Genomic DNA, 24572 nt, shown 5'->3' with positions numbered 1-24572 from the left:
TCGTGTTTCCTGCAGCTTGCCAGTGTAACGGACACAGCACCTGCGTCAGTAACAACGTCTGTGAGCAGTGCAGGAATCTCACCACTGGGAGGCAGTGTCAGGAGTGCATGCCCGGCTATTATGGAGACCCCACCAACGGAGGGCAGTGCACAGGTAAATACTTAGACTTCAGCGTGTGTTACTAACCAGAAGAAAGTGAGAATTGAGGGGTCTCTTCTGGAGACCACACCTAAAAAATTTTGCTATCCATCTTCAGCATTTTTGATTGAAGACTCTGAAAACTATAAAAATTCTATGATATGCTTATTTTAAAATACTACACTTTTACTCTAAATTGAATGCATACATATTATAAGAAATTTAGTAAAAGTGCATATACTTTCATTATTTAAGTGATCACTACAAACAGTTATGTTCTGATAGGAGACTGGAGTAATTGACAATTATAGACGGTGCTGAGAAGGCGAGACTTCTCTCACAGGGTGGCAGTTAACGGTGTGAATTTGGTCTGAAATGTTAATTCTACCACTGTTTAAAAGTAAGCCGTTTTGACTGTGTTCTTCGCGCCAGCACGGTTTCTCTTTTCATCTTATTGTAGCTGTAACCCCTGCTTTCCTTTGCCAACTTCATACACTCCCTTTAAACCCACGGAGTCTACCCGTGCTACAGCGTGTTTGCAGCTGTGGAACCGTCCAGTGGGTGCACAGTTGAAGTAAACTGATTCTCCCTCCCTCGGCCGCCATCAGTCGCAGGTGTCTCCCCTGCGAGGGGCGGGGCTCCAGCGAGGGGCGGGGCTCCAGCGAGGGGCGGGGCGGGGCTCCATGGCCCTTTTTTTCATCCCTTCCAACGTTCAGCTGTCTTGATCTCAGACAGGTCATCTGCATGCAGTTGAGCTGCGGTGGGTTTGTGAGTACAACCTTCCTGCCACAAGTGGAAAATATTGTTTGACAGCCTACCACAGCTGCTTTTACAGTCTTCCCAACACCTCTCCTGTGTAGATCCGGAACCTCGTGGGGAGGGTGACAGTGTTGGAGTCCATCTAGGGCTGAGCACTGTAGATCCGGAACCTCGTGGGGAGAGTGACAATGTCCGTGTCCCAGGGCTGAGCACTACAGTCTCGTATGCTCTGCACTTTGACCAGCTGTGAGGCCAGTCGTGAGTCTCTGTTAATTGCCGTCTACTGCAATAGGAAGTTCTTCTGACGACAGCTGAGATCTTATTAGCCCGTTGCTCTAATAGACCAGATATGTATATGGAGTGCAGTTTAATACTGTGTGCATTTAGCAGAATGCTGGCAGTAAATTCTTTCCTAGAGTTTATGACTCAGTCAGCTAATGGTTCTTGCTACAGTAACCATGTATGAATTTTGTCTTGTAGAGTAGGCCTTCAGCCCAATGGAAAGGGTTAATGACTGCCGGAACACGTCAGTGTTGTCAATGGACATACCTTGCTGTGCTGGTGTTCACGGCTGGGTAACTGTTTGTTACACTTTCCTCTTAATTCCTATATAGCCTCCTGCTACTGTGAAATTAGCCAGCAGCGATGATGCACCAGGTCGGTGCCAGTCTGACCTCTCGGGTCCCTGTGGCTCACGGATGTGGTGTCCTCGGCAGTGTCTCGCCATCTAGTTCTGGAGCTTAATGAAGAAGTTTTTCACAGTGTTTGAGAGAAGAATGTTCCAGACAAAACTACCAGCTCTGAATAATCTCCTTAGAAATAGTGAGAGGAAGGGAACTACTCATGGTGAGCTGATGACGAATAGTGTGTCTGGACACACAGGAGGGCACGAGAGGGAACGTGGTGTGGTGCGGGGATGTGTGAACTCTGACATCCACTCTGAGTAGAAGACCTCCTGACACTTTGGTGTGAAGTTGCGACAGAGAAAACTTACTGAAAAACAGGGTCATTTTAGATACTGTTTTCTAGGTTTCACGTCCAGTGGGAAGGTTACTGTAATATGGAGATGATGGAGGCTTAGGCCAGGCGGTGTTGTGAGAGGCTGTGTAAAAGCATTAGATTTGGTGTGGGACACAGAAGAGAGGCCTTCCACCTGGCCATGGCTAGAAAAGATGGAGATGGAAACACTAGTTTTGGCTATGTTGTTTCAAATACCGCTAGACTTCAGAGTGGAGATGTTGATGGGGTCCTGAGAGGCGGAGGTGTGACCTTCTGGAACAGCCCTGAGGTGGAAGCTTCTAGTGTGTATATTGTGTGCAAAGTCATGATGCTGGTTGGGGTCATCAGGAGAGTTGGGAGAAAGAGATGACCAAAGATGGGGTCTCCAGACAGAGAGGAGGAGAGGAGAGCTTGGTACAGCACGAGGGAAGGGGCGGTGGAACTGGAGGAGGGTGTGAGGTTTTTAAGTTCGTGTGTGAGAGCTTGACCCAAGCTCATGCAGCGAATGGGATTCTTGGGTTTAGCAAGAGTTAAGGGTCCATTTGCAAAGATAGTTTTCCTAGGGAAAATGAGTGGAAATATTTCTATCCAAAATTAAAAAAAGAATCTGTATCATATGAAGGTTTTGGGTGCATGCAGTAGAGGAGCACATGAGATACAGTTAGCTGTACCAGGCTGTGGAATTCAGATACAAGAGGGTTTGGATCCCCCAGGAATACACTGTGTGAGGAGGGGGAGGAACTGGCTCCTGTTCTGTGTTATCCGTCTGTTAATGGTGGATGTTTTCAGGCTCCAGCCCTGTGGGTGGTGCTGTCTCCATTGTGGACTTTTGTTTGATGGTTCTCACGAGTTCACCACAGAATGCTGAGTTGACCAGGTCCCTTGTATGAGTAGAATCACAGTTTTGGTTCTTTGCTTTTTAGGCTAAACAACATTCTGCTATCTGTTTAAACTACATTTTTATCTCTCCTGGCCATCCTTTGAGAGATACTTGAATACATCTACATTGGATATTTTGAGTAACATGTGCTGTGTATGTGGGTGTGTAAATACCTGTTTGAGTCTCTGTGCTGTTATTTGTTTGTGCCATTGCTATTGTGTTTCTGGAGAAACTATTTTCAGAGCTGTGGTCCATTTTTAATAATGGGTTTGTTTTGTCGTTGTTCCTTCCCCCAAATTATAAGACATCTTTATAATAACCTTATAAGACTGCGATTATTAGATATTTTCTTCTACATTGTAGAGTCTCTTTTTTAAAAAATCGTAATGTCTGTTATTTAAAATATCAAAGTTTTGAGGTCCAGCATCTACCCCATCTGTGACCTGCTGGAGTGTGAGGGGCCTGGTTTTGTGGATCTCCATGACTCAGGCGATAGCAGGATGTTGTGTGGGACATTGGTGGGGTCCAGTACTGATGCTGTGCCAAAGCCAGAGGCTGTGGTCCTGACCAACAACACATTACACCATTAACATTTACAAGTAAAGCCGTGTGGACAGGAGGGTAGAGTGCATGACACACTCCTATGACACGGCTCCCCGTACCGAGATGGTGGAGAGGTGATGGAGAGTTGGAGGACCAAGGTTCATTTTTATCTTATTTTCATTCTTTTTCTAGCTTTCTTGCGGGGGTGAACTACAAGTCAGGAACTGAGAAGTTTTGCCATGTTTCCCCCCCCCCTTTTTTTGGTAAAACCAAATAGATAAATATGTTATTTCCAAAGATTTGAAAAGAAAGTTTCAGGGGTTAAAAAGATGCTCTGTGGTTAGGGACACTCTCTGTTCCTCCATGCTTTGGTTCTTAGTACCCGTGTCAGGTGGCTCATAGCCTCCTGGAACTCTGGCTCCCAGGTATTTGATGTCATCTTTTGGCCTCCAAGTGCACATGCACACAGACACACATATACATACATAGACACAGATATAGGCATGCACAGTCTCTCACACACACAGATATACACAATTACAGACACACACACTAACAGATACATAAATTAAAATACTGAATCTTTTTTTCTTCTGGTTTATTGTTTTATTTATTTATTTATTTTTATTGAAAAAATTTCCGCCTCCTCCCCGCCTCCCATTTCCCTCCTCCACTTCTCTCCTCCTCTCCCTACTCCTCCCCCCCTCCCCCCCACTCTTTTCCCCCTTCCTCTCCAGTCCAAAGAGCAGTCAGGGTTCCCTGCCCTGTGGGAAGTCCAAGGTCCTCCCCCCTCCATCCAGGTCTAGGAAGGTGAACATCCAAACAGGCTAGGCTCCCACAAAGCCAGTACGTGCAGTAGGATCAAAACCCAGTGCCAGCCGGACAGTGGTGGTGCACGCCTTTAATCCCAGCACTCAGGAGGCAGAGGCAGGCGGATCTCTGTGAGTTCCAGGCCAGCCTGGTCTACAAGAGCTAGTTCCAGGACAGGAACCAAAAAACTAAGGAGAAACCCTGTCTCGAAAAATCCAAAAAAAAAAAAAAAAAAAAAAACCAACAAAAAAAGCCAGTGCCATTGTCCTTGGCTTCTCATTAGCCCTCATTGTCTGCCATGTTCAGAGAGTCCGGTTTTAAAAATAAAATACAAAAATTTCCGATTTCTTAAATTATGTTTTAAGTTTTAAAAAATTTTGTCATATAATATATTTTGATCATATTGATGAAGTCTACTTTATGTAGGTTTTCTGCCTTGTAATTAAAAACGAATACTTGTTTTTATCTTATTTGCATGGATGTTCTGCCTGAGTGTACAGTGTCACATGTTTGTGGTACCCCTAGAGACCAGAAGGGGGTGTTAGATCCCTTGGGACTGGAGTTACAGATGTGTAAGCTATCATGTGGGTGCTGGGAATCAAACCAGGGTGCTTTGGAAGGGCAGCCAGTGATCTTACCCACTGAACCATCTTTCTAGCCTTTGTTGGTTACACTTTTGTCATATATCAGAATGTATGTGATTGATTCTACAAACTTTTGCCAAGATGGGCAAAAAGAACACTTCACTCTATAATAGCTATGAAATAATTTAAATTGTTATAAAGGATTTTAAATTTTCAGCAGGCAGGGGGCTTTGAGAAATATGTTCCCCTTTGGGGATAGTATTCCTCTACTAGATTTAAAACTAGTTCAATTATTCCTAATTAAATTCTGTTCCTGACATGGCACATCTGGCAAGCTAAGGCACAGTAAATAGGAAATTAAATGGGATGAAGGATTGATGTCTATCTTATTCATTGTTATAGATTTTATGAACTTTAAATAATCCTTAACATTTTTTTTATGTCTTAAAAGGTGGCACAATGACATCTTGATGTTTGTGATCTATAAAAATAACTATTAGTTACCTAACTAGTCAGCACCACATCACATTGGGAAATTATGTTGTGATGACTAAAATTAAAATTTAAAAAGCCAGAAAGCATGCATTTATTGCCATGTTCTGGGCACGGAGCGAGGGTCCTCTAGCAGTGTGGAATGTGCTCTGAGCCCCTGAGCCATCTCTCCAGGTCCTTACGGCTTCTTTTAGAAGCTTAACCTCTGAAAACTGGTCGGTCAGGCATTGCGAATGCTATATATTTGGGTAATTTTATTATTATTTTTAGATCATAGCATTTATAGTTAATTGCTATAATTAATGATTAAACATGCTTTTTTAGGATCTTGTATGTGTATTTGTAGATTTGTATTAGATTACGTGTCTATAACCATTGATAGTTTTGTAGAATACAGTGTTGTTAAGAGTTTGAATTTTGAGTTGGGCAGCACTTGGGAGGTAGAGGCAGGTGAATCTCGAGGCCAGCATAGTCTACAGAGCTGGTTCCAGGGCAGCCAAGGCCATACAAAGAAACCCTGTATTGAAAACAACAACAACAACAACAACAACATAATAGTTTGAATTTTGGTACCATATTGCTTGGTATTGCTTGGCCACTATCACATTGGGTAAATTTAGTTCCCAGTTTCCTTTTTAGCAAAATGAAGCCATCTTATATTGATAAATAAATCTTCAGTGATATTCCTGTGTGTGTGTGTGTGTGTTTGCATGTGTATGTGTGTACATGTGCATGTGTGCACATGTGTATTTATTTGCAGGCACACATGTGTTTGAGACTGGTATGGATGTTGTACGCATGTTAGAGTGGTTACCTCACTTGTTCCTCAGTCTGCTGTTTTTTGAGGCCTTATCTCTGACCTGAACTCGCCAGCTGCTGTGTTGGCTTGTCAGGGAGCATCAGGATCTGTGTTCTCTACCTGCCCTGCTCTAGGATTGCAAGCTATTGCTAGAATGCCCAGATTTAAAAACATTTATTTATTATTATTGAGTGTGTGTGTGCGTGCACATGCATGTGTGTGTGCACGTTTTACAGGGGTGGGAACATGCATGCCATGGTACATGTGTGCAAGTCAGTGAACAATTTTTAAACAGTAATACATTTATTATTGCCTTAGAATTTCATATGTTTGTATATTTTGATTCACCCTTTTCATGTTCCCTTGGGTCCCCCTGTCACCATGACAACTTGGTGTCATTTTTGCTTTTCTTCTGTCTGTCTCCCACGGAGTGCATGAGTCGCTCATGTGTTCTTTCCCGCTCTCTAGCCTGTGCAGCACAGGCTGTTCACCACAGACTTGTCTGGACAGCTCAGGCCCAGCTTACTCTTTTTTGGGGGGCATGGGTTTGGGGGCTTGGACATTGATTTTTGTGTTGCAAGCACTTGGCCAACTGAGCGTCTGTCCAACCTCTTGGGTGAGAGTCTTCTGAATACTAACCCCTAATCTAGCTCCTGTGGTGAAATTGTGCTGATCACCATTCATAACGTTGGTGGGTTTTAGTATGTTAATAAAATTGAATAACACACGTGGGCATGGTGGCACACGCCTGCTATCCCAACACTGGGTGCTGCTAACACAGGAGAATCGTGTATTCACGGCTACAAACTCTGACGTTCAAGGCTGCTGTGAGTTAAGTCGTGAGACACCACCTCAGAAGGCAAAACAAAAACCAAACAATGAACAAAACAGAACAAAACAATTGAAACAAGGATGGGGCTTTGGTTGAAAGGTGCAGCTTCTGCTCAGCATGACCAACCCAGAGCTGACCACCCAAAAATTATTTGACAGAAGGATAATTTTTAATCCAAATTTGGTGGTTTATTATTACGAAAATATCTTTTACATTCAAAGAAACTGAAGATTTCACTGGAGTGTGAATAATGTATACAGCTTGAGGTCATTTAGGATTGCTGTCTTACTTTGAAAAAAGTTTGTTTACTCTCTCCTTAAGAGAACTATGTACAACCAACCTGTTTACCTTGGATTGCCCGAGCAGTTAACTTACAACCAACGTGAATGCACCACTGTAAATTTGTTGTTTATCAGGGTTTCACTATGTTGTTCTGGCTGTCCCACAACTCTCCATGTAGCTCAGGCTGTCCTTAAACTCACAGGTGTATCCCTTTGTGACCTTCCTGCGAGATTTGGTTACAGTCATGGCTACGTAACTATAAGATTTACTTCTCTTCCATGCCACTGCCTTCACATACAGCAAGCATGTGTGCAGCTATGAGAGCAAATCATAGAAACAGCAAATGGATTGTAAGCATCCTTATAAAATGAATATCTGACATAAGCGTTGACAACACATGGACATTTCTTGATGTTGTTTTTCTTGATGTTGATGTTTCTTTGTTGTCTAGGGCGATTGGGGGCAGCTAGAGCTAGGGATTTTGTCCTTTGAAAACTCTATTAAAGATGTGTGTGAAGTGTCCCTCATTCCTTCCCCCATGTGATGCTTTCTACCCTGTTCAATAAGCACCACGCAAAACCCTTTGTAGGACTCAGACATAAAGGCAGGGACAGACAAGACAAGGCAGCATCCAGCAGGCACAGATTCAGACCCATACAACAGACAGAAAATGACAGAAGGCACAGGGAGGCACAGAGTTCGAGTGTGGGCTTGCTCTTGGTTGGATTCCTGAAAAGGGAGGTGCTTTTAAATTTTATTTCCTTAATGAGACACTGACATATTTTGGGACTCTGAAGTTATAATTAATATATTCAAAGTGATGCATTTTGGGTATACCTTTAAAAATACTCTCTCGAAACTGACTTATAAATTGCCGTAGAAGAAAATAGTGACTTTTTCTGGAGTTGGCAGCAAGTGCACCTTTCTTTCTTTACAAGGAAGAATTACCCTTGACATCGTCACATTGTGATTGAATGCTTACTGACTGCCATCAAGTACGTTCTAACTTAAATTTACAAACATTATGGAATACTGTCATTGTATTATGATAAAGCAGATGATCGAATAAGGGAGAAGGAGATTGATTCTGATTGAATGCGCTGGGAAAATCCCATTCCAGAGATAATTTAGTGGTCCCTTGGTAGCTGAGGACAGTGTGTTAATCTATGCTTGAGTTTCCTCTAGTCGTTACTGGTGGCATGCTTTTCATTATAACTCATTCCTCACCTAAAGCAGCTAAGTATGTTATTAGCCATAAAATAGCTGACTGCATTTCTTATGCTTGTTTATTTGTAAAATATAAGTGCAAAAAGAAAATACTTTTCCTGTCTTGTATGACTAATTGTTTTTCTTCTTCTGTTCTTCTTATTCTTTTGGCTAAATTTATTATAAAATACTTAATGGGTTTGACTTGTATTACAAATAAGTTTTTTCTTAGCAGTGCACTCAATGTTTGGGTTCAATAAAGTTTCATCTGCAAAACTTACTTTATTTTTTTGGTGTCCTGTTAGTTTCTATCAGTAATTGACTTATGGAAATAGTTAATATATGATAAACCCTCTAGAGTATGACAATAGCACTTTTAAGCCTTTGGTAGGATACAGGAGAGTAAGTTCCATTTTGTTACTAGGATGAGGAGTCTTTTTGTTATCAGAAACCAGCGCAGCCGTATCTGATGGGAACGGCCAAAGTCATCAGGCCAGCACGGCTGCATGGCAAAGATCCAGCAAGGCTGAGGCACACGATGGCCACGGTGCTGCCTGTGGATTTCATCTACTTGACGGTCTTCCTTACGCTTTGGGGGTTGTGACACACATAAAGAAGCCAGAAGTCTTTATGAGGCTGTGAGATATTCTTGAAACATCTGTCCCTCTACTTACTCAGGAACAAGATAATCAAAACAAAGTCAACTTAACCAGGTGGAGGAGATGCAGTGGCCCGGAGGAGTTGACCACAGATAAGGGTGCAAGCCTCTTCCCACTGCACACCCCGGCAGTGACGTGGCACAGAGAGCAACAAAGGGAGATTAGCCGAAGGTACCCCCGCCCTACACAGAGACTTCCATGGATGAGCAAAGAGCAGAGTGGGAAGAAGATGGAAGGATGAGACGTCAGGACCTCCCTTTCTGAGAACAGTCAGCTCAGGCAGAGCCACTGTGGTGTCCTAGGACCAAGGACAACAGAATGCCAGGATTAGACATCCAGACAGAGTCTATAAATATATAAAACACAGACATTGTATTACATCAGAATTATAATAATAGCTGCAGCAGCTTTGGCCTGGAGATTTTCCCTGGGCACTCTGGCCATTAAGAGTCAATAATACACTGCTTGGGACTTGTCGCTCTTCCCAGCTTGAAGAGTTTGTTTTGGTCCTAGAATTCTTGAAGCAACCAGAGCTACCAGCCTGAGAAACCAGCTACCAGGCTGTCATATGTCTCTAGATTCTTAAAAATTGGGTTATGGGGTTAATGAGTAACAATGACAACTCTTTATCAATGATGTCAAAATGAGAGGAAATGATTGGAAATGATAACTTCTGTCATAGTTCATTAATGATGACGGAAAGAGGAGCGAGAGGAAGTGAAATACATGCCCCAGAACAAAAATGATCTGTTCTGTGTTTTGGAACAACATAAATGTATCCTTGCTTACTGAATTCTGTATATATAAAGAAGCTCTCTGACTGTTAGTCAGTCAGGCTGCAAGATTCTCCTGACCATCATGGCCTGGTGTGCTTCCTTCCCTCACCAACTTCTTTCATCACTAGCAGGGACCGCTGTCTCCAAGGGGATGTGCTTCTTCTCTGTCCATCTCTCCTAACAGGAAACTGAGAAGTGTCCATGTTTGTTTCCTTTGTCAGGTCTCTCTTCCTAGTGAATTTCCTTCCTCAGGGTCTCTCTTCCTAGTGATATTTCCTTCCTCAGGGTCTCTCTTCCTAGTGAATTTCCTTCCTCAGGGTCTCTCTTCCTAGTGATATTTCCTTCCTCAGGGTCTCTCTTCCTAGTGAATTTCCTTCCTCAGGGTCTCTCTTCCTAGTGATATTTCCTTCCTCAGGGTCTCTCTTCCTAGTGATATTTCCTTCCTCAGGGTCTCTCTTCCTAGTGATATTTCCTTCCTCAGGGTCTCTCTTCCTAGTGATATTTCCTTCCTCAGGGTCAATCTTCCTGATGATATTTCTTTCCTCAGGGTCTCTCTTCCTAGTTTTATCTGTAGAAAGGTCTATTTTCCTTCTTTCTTAACTTTAACTAGACATTCTATTCAATTTGGACAAATCTAATGATTTTCCCCTTTAGGTATGATTCTCGGAAATGTATTTGTTTCTATGATGTGACCCTCGGGTTCACCAGGTTTGGTAATGACATGGTCACTTTTTGTGCTCTCTATTCATGAGTGTTTTTTTTTTTTTTACTGTCTCAAGTTTGGAAAAAATGGCTTTAGGGACAGAAGAAGTTAAATGCTTGTCCATCTGGGACTAGGTAGAAACCATTCATCTAGTGGATGAACATTTTTCTTTTATTTCTTTCGATGTGATATTTAACCATATAATATATTGCTTGAAATTTTATGTCATAAGAATTTGGTGCTGTTTTTTAAAAAAGTTACTTCCTATAGTATATCTTAATAATAAATATGATTTTGGGGGTACTGAGGAAGTTCAATAAGTGAAGTGCATGAGGGCCTAGTTGGCTCCTTAGAACTTGTGTAAAGACAGATGGGTGCTGAGGTTTGTTGTCTTCACTACCAGTGCTGTGGAAGGGAGGTGGGCAGGTCCCTTGGTCTCACTGCCCAGCCAGACTCACCCACCTGGAGAGGTGCAGGTCATTGAAGAATATGAAAATCTCAAAGGTATTTGGTGCCTGAAGAACAACACCTGAGATTATCGTGTCCTCTCATCTACACACACACACACACTCCTGTCCTCTCATCTATACACACACACGCACACACATGCACACACACACACTCCACACTCCTGTCCTCTCATCTACACACACACGCACACACATGCACACACACACTCCTGTCCTCTCATCTACACACACACGCACACACATGCACACCTGTCCTCTCATCTAAACACACACACGCACACACACACACGCACATACATGCACACACGCACACACACACACTCCTGTCCTCTCATCTACACACACACACATGCACACACACACACACTCCTGTCCTCTCATCTACACACACACGCGCACACACACACACACTCCTGTCCTCTCATCTACACACACACGCACACACATGCACATACGCACACACGCACACACACACTCCTGTCCTCTCATCTACACACACACGCACACACATGCACACACGCACACACATGCACACACGCACACACACACACTCCTGTCCTCTCATCTACACACACAAGCACACACACACACACACTCCTGTCCTCTCATCTACACACACACACACATGCACACGCACACACACACACTCCTGTCCTCTCATCTATACACACACACGCACACACATGCACACACGCACACACACACACTCCTGTCCTCTCATCTACACACACACGCACACACATGCACACACGCACACACACACACTCCTGTCCTCTCATCTACACACACGCACACACATGCACACTCCTGTCCTCTCATCTACACACACACACACACTCCTGTCCTCTCATCTATACACACACACACACACTCCTGTCCTCTCATCTATACACACACACATGCACACACACACACACACTCCTGTCCTCTCATCTAAACACACACACACATGCACACACACACACACTCCTGTCCTCTCATCTACATACACACGCACACACACGCACACACACGCACACATGCACACCTGTCCTCTCATCTACACACAGATACCTCTGTCTTCCCATCTACATAGACATAGACACACAGATACACACACATGCATGTGTGTTCACATACGTACTTACATTTCTATTAGGTTAAAATATCAATCCTTTGGTGAAACTTAAAAGATATATTTTAAGTCTTATATGGAAATACTATTCCCAAGCTGAAAACATTTATTTAAATATTCCAGGAGACGGAAGTTAGCATAAGAAACTGGGCATGCACTGGTTCCATTCTGATATATGTTCTTTAAAGTGCTAAACCAAGTGCTGTGATTCCAGCCAGACTCTTTAGGAATACGCTCCCGGCATCTGTGCTGTGATTCCAGCCAGACTCTTTTACTTTCAAATCCACGTTTTCCATGCGTCAGACACATTTTATATCCTCTGTAGTCCACATGTTTATCATAGGTCAAGCCTCCTGCATCATCCTCAAGTTTATTTCATATTGTTGGTCATTTTTTATAATATTGCTAATAGCTTTTACTAAATGTTTATTAAATTGTATTTATAATGCACACAATTATTACAATTGTAACTATTTTGCAGATAAAGGCTATGTATAAAGACTTTATTTTATTTTGGTTTTTTGGTAAAAATCGATGACCTGAAAGAGGATATGAATAAGTAAATAATTTCACTCAGTGCATTACAGGGAAAATCAGCAACACAGGGAATGCTGAGCAAGTCAGACAAGAAAATTACCAGTTTGAAGAATTTGGCAACATGAAAGAAAAAAAAATCAGCCAGTAATGTTTGTGTGCTTGGATGGGTAGATTGTACTGTCTAGTTCCTGTTTGAGCATGCCCAGGTTTCCAATCACAGGGTTATTCAAGTGTCCACAGCCAGTTCTCTGCAGAATTGTGTCTGGAGGAATGGGTGTGCTTGTCTTTTAGTGGGTTCATAAGCAACCAGATGTGCACTCCTACCCACAGACCGGCAGCCAGATGTGCACTCTTACCCACACACCAGCAGCCAGATGTGCACTCCTACCCGCACACCAGCAGCCAGATGTGCACTCCTGCCAACACACCAGCAGCCAGATGTGCACTCCTGCCCACACACCAGCAGCCAGATATGCACTCCTACCCACACACCATAAGCCAGATGTGCATTCTTACCCACACATCATCAGCCAGATGTGTGCCCTTACCCACTTACTCTTACTCTTACTCAGATTAAACTGAGGTTTGGGCATTTTCTTCATCTGGCTTCTCAAGGCTAGCAAGACTGACAAACTGGAAGAGCCAATTGCAAGTGTGAATGACAGAACTTTGAATTATGTGGTCGTTTATACTTTTACCTTATGTAAAATTTTACCTTATTGGATGTTTAATCGGATGTGTGTGTGTGTGTGTGTGTGTGTGTGTGTGTGTATATATATATATATATATGAATGACATTTCACTAAGATAATTAGCACAGAAGAATGCAAAAGAGATTCAATGGCATGATCTCCAAACCTCCAGAAACTGCTGTTGTGTGGGAAATGACCGCTTGGTTCTGTGTCTCTACGCGCGCTCTCCGTCTGTAGCCCGGCCGAGTAGCCCTTCTCCCCCTTTCTTATCCTCATGTGTAGTTTGGCTCTGAGTCGCTGCTGCAGCTTTACATTCCTGGGGACAGAGATACATGCGACTATGTCATGTCCCTCTGCTGTGTATCTAGGCTATAAAATCATTGCCAAATAAAATTTCCCCAACCAAAGGCCACAGCATGATGGTTTCATAGGTGCTTATTCAGCAGAAAACAGTGGTCTCGAATGCTGACAACACAGAATAGTCTAGAAACTGCCGTGAAGTATAAATTTAAACAATTGCATTAGGTGCGTTTGTGCTGCTTTACTCTGAAGCCTAATACACAGGGGAATTCTTGCAAAATGAGCTCACATAAAAGGTATTTTAATATGTTTTTCCAGAAATTATTAAAGTAACTATTCAAAGATAGTTTTTTAAAAACAGAAAATCTGCAAGAGTTCTGTTATAAGAAAAACTATAATGCTTTTCCAGGAAGGATAAATAAAATCCAAGCTTTAAAATATTAATATACATTAATTTTAGTATTCATTCAAATATGCCTCAATATTTATCTTAAATTGTTCAGATTATGTTAAGAATGTTTATTCATTTTTCCAACACTTACATATCAACCATATGTCTTGGTGTTTCTTTATTCTTTAATGATATTCCTTATTCTTTGTTTCACAGCTTATCTTTCATTTGCAGATTTCTGAAATACTATATTTACGTACTAAATTATACAAAATTAAGGGAAATATGCAAATTTTGTATGACTTTATATATAAAATGTATTAGTGAATCTCTTTTAGTAAATACCAGATGTTTGGGACTATTCTAATACAAAACTTACTGCATACCTATACCTAGCAAGTATATATTGACTAGTATATTAATAATCTGTTTTCCAAAGTCATAAAATGTTTTATATTTTATAATGTGGTCAAAACCAAAACTTTTAAGACAGCCTTAGTAAGATATAACAAAGATACAGCAGAAGTTGCCGTCTTCCCAAATACAACCCAGTGAATTTTAGTATTGACAGAAATGGGCCCTCATGATTGCAGTCTTATTTGACAGAATTTTCATCACCCGCTCTACAGAAACAAACGAACAAAATCATAACTAGAAAACAGGGAAAGCATCCTATCCGATTAGCAGCCCCCCCTTACTGTCCTGCTCCCCCTTCTCCCCGGCTTCCATGGCAATTACAAATCCATCATCAGTATAGGTTGAATTATTCTTGAAATTTTCTCGTAATAAGATGTGTTAAAGACTTATTAGGTTTAAGTTTAATCATGTATGAGAAGTGTTAACTTTTATTGTCAAATAATATTACTTTGATATATCATGTCAAAATAATTATTAGTTAATGGACATTTGAGCTTTCTTCCAGTTTCTTAGTTGTGAAGTATGTTATAAGCACATACTTATACTTTATTTTCTATTTTATTTATCATTTTCTACGTTGCTAGCACTGGGTTGGCTCTGCCATCTGCTCGTTCTCCATTGACTGTTTTGATTCGCTGCAGACATGCAGCGGACACAGTTGTGTTTCCAGCAGTCATCCATCAAAGTTCTCCACGTTCTCGTGCGTTCTGGCCATTGTTTGCCTCTTAACTAAAGACACTGGGTGATGACATTTTTATCTACGCATGAGAAGTGGGGAGACAGAGAGAGCAAGAGAGAGACAGACACAGACATGCATGTGCGCACACACACGAGAGAGAGAGAGAGAGAGAGAGAGAGAGAGAGAGAGAGAGAACAGCAGTTGCATCAAGGATTGTAATCTCTGAAATCCTGCCTCCTGTCTACCTCCTAAAAGTTCCAAAACCTTCTAAACTGTCTTCTCAGCGGGAGAGAAGTGTTCAAATTCATGAGCCCATGGGGGACATTTCCTATGTAAATCACAGCAGTGTCAAAATAATTGCCCAAACAATGTCAGAAATACAGAAATACTTACTTTTTGGTTTTGGGATCTGAAACCCTAAATCTAGGCCTTGTACTCATTTGAGTGATCTCCGTGACTGGTGTGCATGCTCCAGCCGTTCCTTCCTTGCGTCTGTCTGGCTGTCTCAGCTCCTGAGCATGCTGGGTTGGACTTGTATGGCCCAAATTTATTTTGCAGCTTCAGTAATGATTTTAGGGCCGACCACTTTGCTATGGATAAATAACTACGGGGGTGTTTTCCTGGGGAAGCCTTTTTCTCCCACCGCCAATATTTCCTAGTTGCCTGTTTAGGTCCCATGAATGTTTCTTGTTTTATGTTAGCTCATCTGTTGGTGTCTTCATTGTTGCTTAGGTCTTGTTTAGGCAGCTGTTTTAGAAAATACTGAAGAGAAAATTGGGATTTTTGTTCCTACAACTAAACTAATCATGTCATTGTGCAGTGCAATGTTTGATTTAGTATTCTGAAGTAATAATTCTGAGAATAATCTCGAGGGGATTAGAGGTGTGCACTGTGTGTTCACCTCACATTAGGGGTTGGAGATGTGCACTGTGTGTTCACCTCGCACATTAGGGGTTGGAGGTGTGCACTGTGTGTGTTCGCCTCACATTAGGGGTTGGAGGTGTGCACTGTGTGTGTTCACCTCACACATGACGGGTTGGAGGTGTGCACTGTGTGTGTTCACCTCACATTAGGGGTTGGAGGTGTGCACCACGGTGAGTTCACCTCACATTAGGGGTTGGAGGTGTGCACCACGGTGTGTTCACCTCACATTAGGGGTTGGAGGTGTGCACCACGGTGTGTTCACCTTACATGAGGGGTTGGAGGTGTGCACTGTGTGTTCACCTCACATTAGGGGTTGGAGGTGTGCACCACAGTGTGTTCACCTTACATGAGGGGTTGGAGGTGTGTACTGTGTGTTCACCTCACATTAGGGGTTGGAGGTGTGCACTACAGTGTGTTCACCTCACATGAGGGTTGGAGGTGTGCACCACGGTGTGTTCACCTGCCACATGAGGGGTTGGAGGTGTGCACCATGGTGTGTTCACCTCCCACACGAGGAATTGGAGGTGTGCACCACTACACCTGCTATCTTTTTGAACACTTACGTCATGAATCTGATGTATCAGATCGCAAACAGAAGCACAAAGGAGAATAAGAGAACTACTTAGGTGCAAGATAGATGCAGGACATTCCTGGGGATTGTAAAGAGTTTTGCAAAGTTCTCACATTAAGTGAAAAAATAGCTTTTATGACATGAGGAAATAGCGTCACAAAATACGATACGAATACCACTTAATAACACGTTGGTTTCTGACTTACAGCTTGCACATGCAGTGGCCATGCGAATATCTGTCATCTGCACACAGGGAAATGTTTCTGTACAACTAAAGGAATAAAAGGTGACCAGTGCCAACTGTAAGTACAAAGGATTATATCTTGGAGCTTCTATAGATTTTGTGCTATCCGACTAATTTTTATGGTTTTTTTGATGTTAGCTTTGCATTAGTTAAGCTTACGTTATTGTAAGCTGTTTTCATACACACATTATCAAATCTTTTGAGAAAATAAATGTTTCAAGATGACAGTTTCCTGGAGGCTTAGAGCGAAGGCTGTAGAGCGGGTGCAGAGAGAACACGGCACCACGCTTGTCATGTATGTGGGTGGGGTGCACACTCAGGTCACTGCTGAGAGACTTAACCCATCAGCCTTCCTTTCTCTAGAGTTCAGTTCACAGGAACCAGTGTCTTTCTCTCAGTACTTCATGAGTGACTTTCTTCTATCGTTTGTCTAGTTATTGTTAATATTTATTACCTCCCAAATGTGATTCTAAAAGGCAATACATTTAAATTATTATTTTTTCTTTAATTTTGTTCGTGTACATTACATTAAAATCAGATTTGTAAGGTTCCATATTAATTCGTTACAAATGCATGCTTATTTTTCATGAATATTTATTATTTGAGAAAAATCATGTTTACATTACATAATTATGTAATTGTCAGAAAATTTAGTAAAGAGTTCTCTAAAATATATTTAAAATTTATATCTAAAGAATCTCTTAAACACAGAAAACAATATTTGCTTATTTTTATTTGATGTAATTTACTATCATAGACTTTCAAGTTTAGAGAAGCCTAGGATAGACAGCTGGTCTCTTATCTGGAAGCCTGATAGGTCTTGTCAGCTCCTATTAGGTAGGGCACTTAGGCTTGTGAGCAATGAACTAAGCCCTGTGCGAGACAGATGTCTCTGATAGTGTGCACCAGTAATGTTTGCTTTGTAAATAGACCCAGCTTTACTGTCTCAAGGGTAGTGAATCTGCTCAGGCCCATGCCTAGAAGAGGTTCAGGCTGTTATCTTTAGATTTTATAAAGAGAAACCCCAATTTATTTACATTTTGTGGTATTCTCATCCATTCCTTAAAATTATATACCAGGTCATAAGCTTCATTATCTCATTACAGCCGTGAAGACAGCATCTGTAGATCCAGGTTATAGTATTATAGACAAAAGCAAAATGTTAGTTGCAACTATGATTATGAACTAAATTCACATTGGTTTCCATAGTGACTGAACAAGTTTGCATTTCCACCAGCAATGGAGGAAGATTTTCCTTGCTTTACATCCTCGCCAGTATGAACTGTTACTTGTGTTATTGATCTTAGCCATTCTGACAAGTGTAAGATGGAATCTCAAAGTCATTTTGATTTTCATTTCCCAACTCAAAAAAAAATCAGTAGTCCTCCTATATACAAATTACAAATGATCTTATAAGTCAGGGAAACAACACATTCACAATAGCCTCACATATTATAAAATCTTGTAAACAAGCTGCTAGAAGGCTTGTGTGATTAAAAACTTAAAGTCTTTGGAGAAAGAAATTGAAGAAGATATCAGAAAATGAAAGGTCTTCCGTGTTCGTGGATTCATAAGATTGACATAGTAAAATTGGCCATTCTATCAAAAGCAATCTACAGAGTCAATACAAGTCCCATCAAAATTCCAACACAATTCTTTACAGGCATTGAAAGGACAATTCTCAATGCCATTAAAAAAAAAAACTCAGGATAACTAAAACAATCCTGTACAGTACAGGAACTTCTGGAGTCATCACCATCCCTGACTTCAAGCTCTACTACAGAGCTATAGTAACAAAACCAACATAGTATTGCCATAAAAACACTCACTGATCAGTGGAATCAAATTGAAGATCCCAACATAAATCCACAATTCATTTTTGATAAAGAATCCAGAAAAACACACTGGAGAAATAAAATTATCTTCAACAAATATTGCTGGCATAACGATGTTGATGTGTAGAAGAATGCAAATAGATACACATCTGTCATCTTGCACAACTGAAGTTCAGGTGTGCCAAAGACCTCAACATACAAGCAGACACACTGAACCCAATAGAAGAGGAAGAGGGGAATAGCCTTGAACTCATCGGCACAGGAGGCATCTTCCTGAACTGAACACTGATAGTGCAGATACTAAGATTAAGAATTAATAAGTAGGGTCTCATGAAGCTGAAAAGCTTCCACGTGGCAAAGGACACTGTCAGTCAGGCAAAGTGGTGTCTATAGGTTGATAAAAGATTTTTAACTCCACATTCGATAGAAGACTAACATCCAAAATATATAACGAACTCAAGAAACTAGATTTCAAAAAAATAAATAATCCAGTTAAAAATGGGGTAAGTATCAAAACAGAATTCTCAATAGAGGAATTTCAAATGGCTGTTTAGTACACCTTTAACTGTTGGATGGGGTAATAAAAATAAGGTTATCATTTTGAGGACAATTACTTGTTATATACTGGTTATATTGGAAAATGTTTTTATTAGGAAGCAGAGAATTATCTAAATAGGCAAACACTGGTTAAACTAGTGTTTGATATTGATAAGCAAAACTGATAAAGTTTTTGCTAAAGTACTTTTCATGCTGTTAGTGTCAAACTCATCACAGTGAAAGACACAGATTTCTTATGTTTGATGGTCTAGAATAACCGTGAATCATTTCTTGCAAGCATAAATTCCATTTTTCTTTAAATATGTCATCCAATGTCACATTTTTGTAAGTCTCCCCAGTGGATCTTGGTTCTTATTGTCTCCCAGTCTTTGGTTGTGTTGGCCATGGGGCCATCTGTTCGTCTATGCTCTTTGAATGAACAGCTTCCAGGACCCACTGCATTAACAACAAAATGCTCAGTAGGTGTACTAATTGTTCTGAGACGGGGTTCATGAGGATGAGGAAGGTCTGAACCCATTGTTCTAGAGTTGGAATTGGAAGGAGGAATAACATTTTTCTGGATAAAGATGACAGCGGACAGAAACGGAAGTGCCACCAAGAACAACAGAGATATAAAAATGAACGTGGTCTTAGCATTTCCAGTGTCTGCTCATGGATGGAGAGAGATGGAGAAGATATTGTCCAACCCCTTGTAATTGACTAAAGAAGGAAAAGCCTTGTTAAAACAGAAATCCTTGACCCTCACCTTGTTTGTTGATAAAAAAACAAAACAAAACCAGACTTTGTAAAATACAAATCCTTTAGATAACTGAAACTCAAGACATAGGTAAAATAATGACCAAGGGAAAACCAAGAAAGAAAGAAAGAAAGAAAGAAAGAAAGAAAGAAAGAAAGAAAGAAAGAAAGAAAGAAAGAAAGAAAGAAAGAAAGAAAGAAAATGCAAGTACTGAGCCGGGCGGTGGTGGCGCACGCCTTTAATCCCAGCACTCGGGAGGCAGAGGCAGGCGGATCTCTGTGAGTTCGAGGCCAGCCTGGTCTACAAGAGCTAGTTCCGGGACGGACACCAAAGCTACAGAGAAACCCTGTCTCGAAAAAACTAAAAAAAAAAAAAAAAACTAGAAAAAAAAAAAATGCAAGTACTGCAGACAGACATGCAGCAGAACTTTGTTCTGCAGACAAACATGCAGCAGCAATTTTGGTTTCTGTTGCGTGATTTTTTTACTCTTGGTTTTTTGGGGGCCCACCACCCACCTCCCAAGTAAATCACACAAAGAGGGTTATTCTTAGTTATGAATGCCCGGCCTTAGCTTGGCTTGTTTCTTGCCAGTTTTTCTTAAATTAACAAGACAGAAAGCAATCTGTTTAAATGGATGCAAAGTAGTCATATTGTCATGGTAATGGCAATTCTCAATCTAACCTTTTCCCAGGATAATAGGTACTGAAAAATGGTAACTTTACAACAAAAGCCACTACTGAACCCAACAGACTTTTTCCATGCAAGAGACACAGATGGCCAATAAACACTTCACAAAGCATTGGTCTCCTTAGCCATCAGGAAAATGTAAGAGTCCAGCTCACTCCAGTCAAGGTAGCTGTCATCGAGAAACTTATGAAGGCAGATGCTGGCTGGTAAGGATATGGAGAAAAAGGAGCCCTATTTGCTGCTGACGGGAGTGTAAACTTGTGTAGCCATGAAGGAAATTGGTGAGGAAGTTCCTCATAAAACTACCATTAGAGCCGTCATAACCCAGCTGTTCTGTTTGGGGTGGGTACCTGGAGGACTACGTTACTCATCCTGCCACACCGATGTTCACTGTTCACTGTATCTAGGAAATGGGACAGCCCAGATGGATGGATAAATCAAATACGACACACAATCACAATGGAGTTTTATGCAGCCATAAAGAAAAATTGAATCCTGACATTTTAAGGAAAATAGATGCAACTAGAAATCACTATGCTCAGTGAAATAAGCCAGAATCTTTTATACATAAAGCAAAGAAAACCAATTTACAATCCCAGAGAGCCTAGACAACATTGAGGACCCTAAGAGAGGCATACATAGATCTAATGTACATGGGAAGTAGAGGAAGACAAGATCTCCTGAGTAGATTGGGAACATGGGGACTATGGGAGAGGCTAGAAGGGAGGAAGAAGGGAGGGGAGCAGAGAAAAATGTAGAGCTCAATAAAATCAATAAAAAAAAATTAAAAAAAGAAAATAAGTAAGCCAGGCTCAAACGGACAAAATCTCCTTGGACTCTCTTATGTGTGGTGCCTAAGTTTTAAATTATATGTCTATGTGTATATTGATAGACACATATGTTTTTTTTTTTATCAAGTATAAGGTGGTTTTCTTGATGATTGTAAAGCTAGCCGTTTCTTCCTAGTGCAGCCAGGTGATGTAGGATTGTTAATGTCAAAACGGGTAGTTAGCCCTCAGCCAGGGTGAGGAGATTCTGGGAATCGTTACTTTTCTCCCACTGTGGGCTCTGAGGATTGAACTGAGGTCAGCAGGCTTGCCAAGCAAGTGCATTTACCCACAGTGCCATGTTACAGTCCCCAAAGAGGGGATTTGTCTTTTATTTTCTGCTTTTAAGGCCGCCTGCTGACACTCCTATGAACAACCCTCTCTTGAGGGGATCCCCTCTTCAATACCTCCTGTTCACAGTGGGTCTGGATGAAGACTTTCATGAGGAGGGTTGAGGATTGGATGTCTGTAAGCTGTCACTGAATGCCAGGATGCTGGTGGGAAGTGGGGTGGTGACTGTCCTGATGTGCTGCAGTGAGCCCTGAGCATCATAGCCGTGGTCCTCTAGCTTGGGGAGAAGCAGCCATGTTTCTATGTAATGCTAACATGTTAAAGTGAGAAGCCTAGCAATTGTAAGACTTGTAAACATGGCTGGCTGTGCATACTGCCCCAGTTCCAAGTATTCAGCAGGTCTGTCGAGACATTAAGCAGTTTGTAACATGCTGTGTACAAACCCCTTTTAAATGCTCGGTCTCCTAAAAGAGCCAGAGTTTGCGCTGGTAGCATGACTGAGAAAGCCGGCATTTCAAAGTGCCTTGGCTTTTTTCTGCTGCTACTGAGTCAGGAAAACCTCTCCTAAAGGAGCTGTAGCACACAGCCAGCAAACAGCAAGAAGCTGTGTTAAAGTCTGTATTTTTGTGTCTAGAATTCCTTATCAATCTTTCAGGTTTTTAAGTAGATTTTAGTTGACCACGTGGGCGCCAGTTTGTTATAAAGATGCTGTTTGTTGGTTCCCAGCTACTCAGCCCTGAAATAATCACACAGAAACTGTATTATTTAAAACACTGCTTGACCCATTAGCTCTAGCTTCTTATTCGCTAACTCTTACATCTTAATTTAACCAATTTATATTAATATCTGTATTGCTATTTGGCTGTGGCTTACTGGGTAAAGTTCTGTCCAGCTTCAGTGGGGCTACATGGCTTCTCTCTGACTTCGCCTCCTTTCTCCCAGCATTCACTTTAGTTTTCCCCACCTAACTAGGTTCTGTCCTGCTATAGGTCCAAAGCAGTTTCTTTATTCATTAATGCTAATCACAGCATACAGAGGGGAATCCCACATCATTTTTCTACTTTTCATGTAGATTAGATCTATGTATGTCTCTCTCAGAGTCCTCATTGTTATCTAGGTTCTCTAGGATTATGAATTGTGGGGTGGGTTTTTTTTTTTTGCTTTTTGTTTAAAAACTAATTATGAGTGAGAGTACATGTGATAATTGTCTTTCTGGGTCTGGGTTACCTCATTCAATATGTTTTCAAGCTCTATCCATTTGCCTGCAAATTTCAAGATGTCATTTTTTTCTGCTGTGTAGTACTCCATTGTATAAATGTACCACATTTTCCTTATCCCTTCTTTGGCCGAGGAGCATTTAGGTTGTTTCAGGTTCTGGCTATGACAAACAAAACTGTTATGAACATAGCTGAGCACATGTCCTTGTGGCATGGTTGAGCATCCTTTGGATATATACCCAAAAGTGATATTGCTGGGTCTTGAAAAAGGTTGTTTCCTAATTTTCTGAGAAATCGCCCCACTGACATCCAAAGGGGTTATACCAGCTTGCATTTCCATCAGCAATGCAGGAATGTTCCCTTTACCCCACAACCACTCCAGCATAAGTTGTCATCAGTGTTTTTGATCTTGGCCATTCTTACAGTTATAATATGGAATCTCAGAGTTGTTTTGATTTTCATTTCTCTGATGGTTAAGGATGTTGAGCATTTCCTTTAGTGTCTTTCAGCCACTTCAGATTCCTCTGTTGAGAGGTCTCTGTTTAGGTCCGTACTCCATTTTTTTATTGGACTATGTGGATATTTTGGTGTCCAATTTCTTGAGATCTTTGTATATTTTGGAGATCAGACCTCTGTCTGATGTGGGGTTAGTTAAGATCTTTTCCCATTCTGTAGGCTGTCGTTTTGTCTTGTTGACCATGTCCTTTGCTTTACAGAAGCTTTTCAGTTTTAGGAGGTTCCATTTATTAATTGTTTCTCTCAGTGTCTGTGCTGCTGGGGTTATATTTATCGTCTGTGCCAAAGCGTTAAAGTGTACTTCCCACTTTATCTTCTATAAGGTTCAGTGTGGCTGGCTGTATGTTGGTCTTGAGTTTTGTGCATGGTGATAGATATAGGTCTATTTACATTCGTCTGCATGCTGATATCCAGTTATGCCAGCACCATTTGTTGAATATGCTTTTTTTTCTGTTTGATTTTTTTTTTGCTTCTTTGTCACAAATTAGGTGTTCAGAGGTGTGTGGATTAATGTCTTTGTCTTCTATTCGGTTCCATGTCTGTTTTTATGCCAATACCAGACTGTTTTCAGTACTGTAGCTCTGTAGTAGAGTTTGAAGTCAAGGATTGTGATTCCTCCAGAAGTTCCTTTATTGTACAGGATTTTTTTTGTCTATCCTGGGTTCTTTGCTTTTCTGTATGAAGTTGAGTGCCAATCTTTGGAGGTCTGTGAAGAATTCTGCTGGGATTTTGGTGGGCATTGCATTGAATCGTCACAGACATTTCTATTTGCTTCTGCTTATTTATTTTTAAGATTGCTGCCTTCTGCTATTTTGGAAGTTGGTTTTTTTTTTATTAATTTATTTAATTATTAAAGATTTCTGCCTCTTCCCCGCCACCACCTCCCATTACCCCCCCTCCCCCAATCAAGTGTTCCTCCCTCCTCAGCCCAAAGAGCAAGCAGGTTTCCCTGCCCTGTGGGAGGTCCAAGGACCACCCACCTCCATCCAGGTCTATTAAGGTGAGCATCCAAACTACCTGGGCTCCCACAAAGCCATTACATGCAATAGGAACAAGAACCCATTGCCATTGTTCTTCAGTTCTCAGTAGTCCTCATTGTCCGTT

At 41.3% G+C, this 24572-nt stretch overlaps 1 protein-coding gene across 3 annotated transcripts in view; it reads left to right on the top strand.

Moving 5' to 3' along the window:
• The window catches only part of Atrnl1 (attractin like 1), a 548573-nt gene that overhangs the window by 112523 nt on the left and 411478 nt on the right, over nucleotides 1–24572 (top strand). For all 3 annotated transcript variants that reach the window (XM_057777516.1, XM_057777515.1, XM_057777517.1), the window contains exons 19-20: nucleotides 16–153; nucleotides 16766–16859. In XM_057777516.1, the coding sequence (XP_057633499.1) occupies nucleotides 16–153; nucleotides 16766–16859 (232 nt within the window). The remainder of the gene's footprint in view (nucleotides 1–15; nucleotides 154–16765; nucleotides 16860–24572) is intronic.

This window comes from Chionomys nivalis, chromosome 8, assembly GCF_950005125.1.
Source record: "Chionomys nivalis chromosome 8, mChiNiv1.1, whole genome shotgun sequence".
In the NCBI taxonomy this organism is placed as follows: domain Eukaryota; kingdom Metazoa; phylum Chordata; class Mammalia; order Rodentia; family Cricetidae; genus Chionomys; species Chionomys nivalis.
The sequence above is the reverse complement of the archived record's forward strand: the minus strand, read 5'-3'. Positions and strand labels throughout refer to the sequence as shown.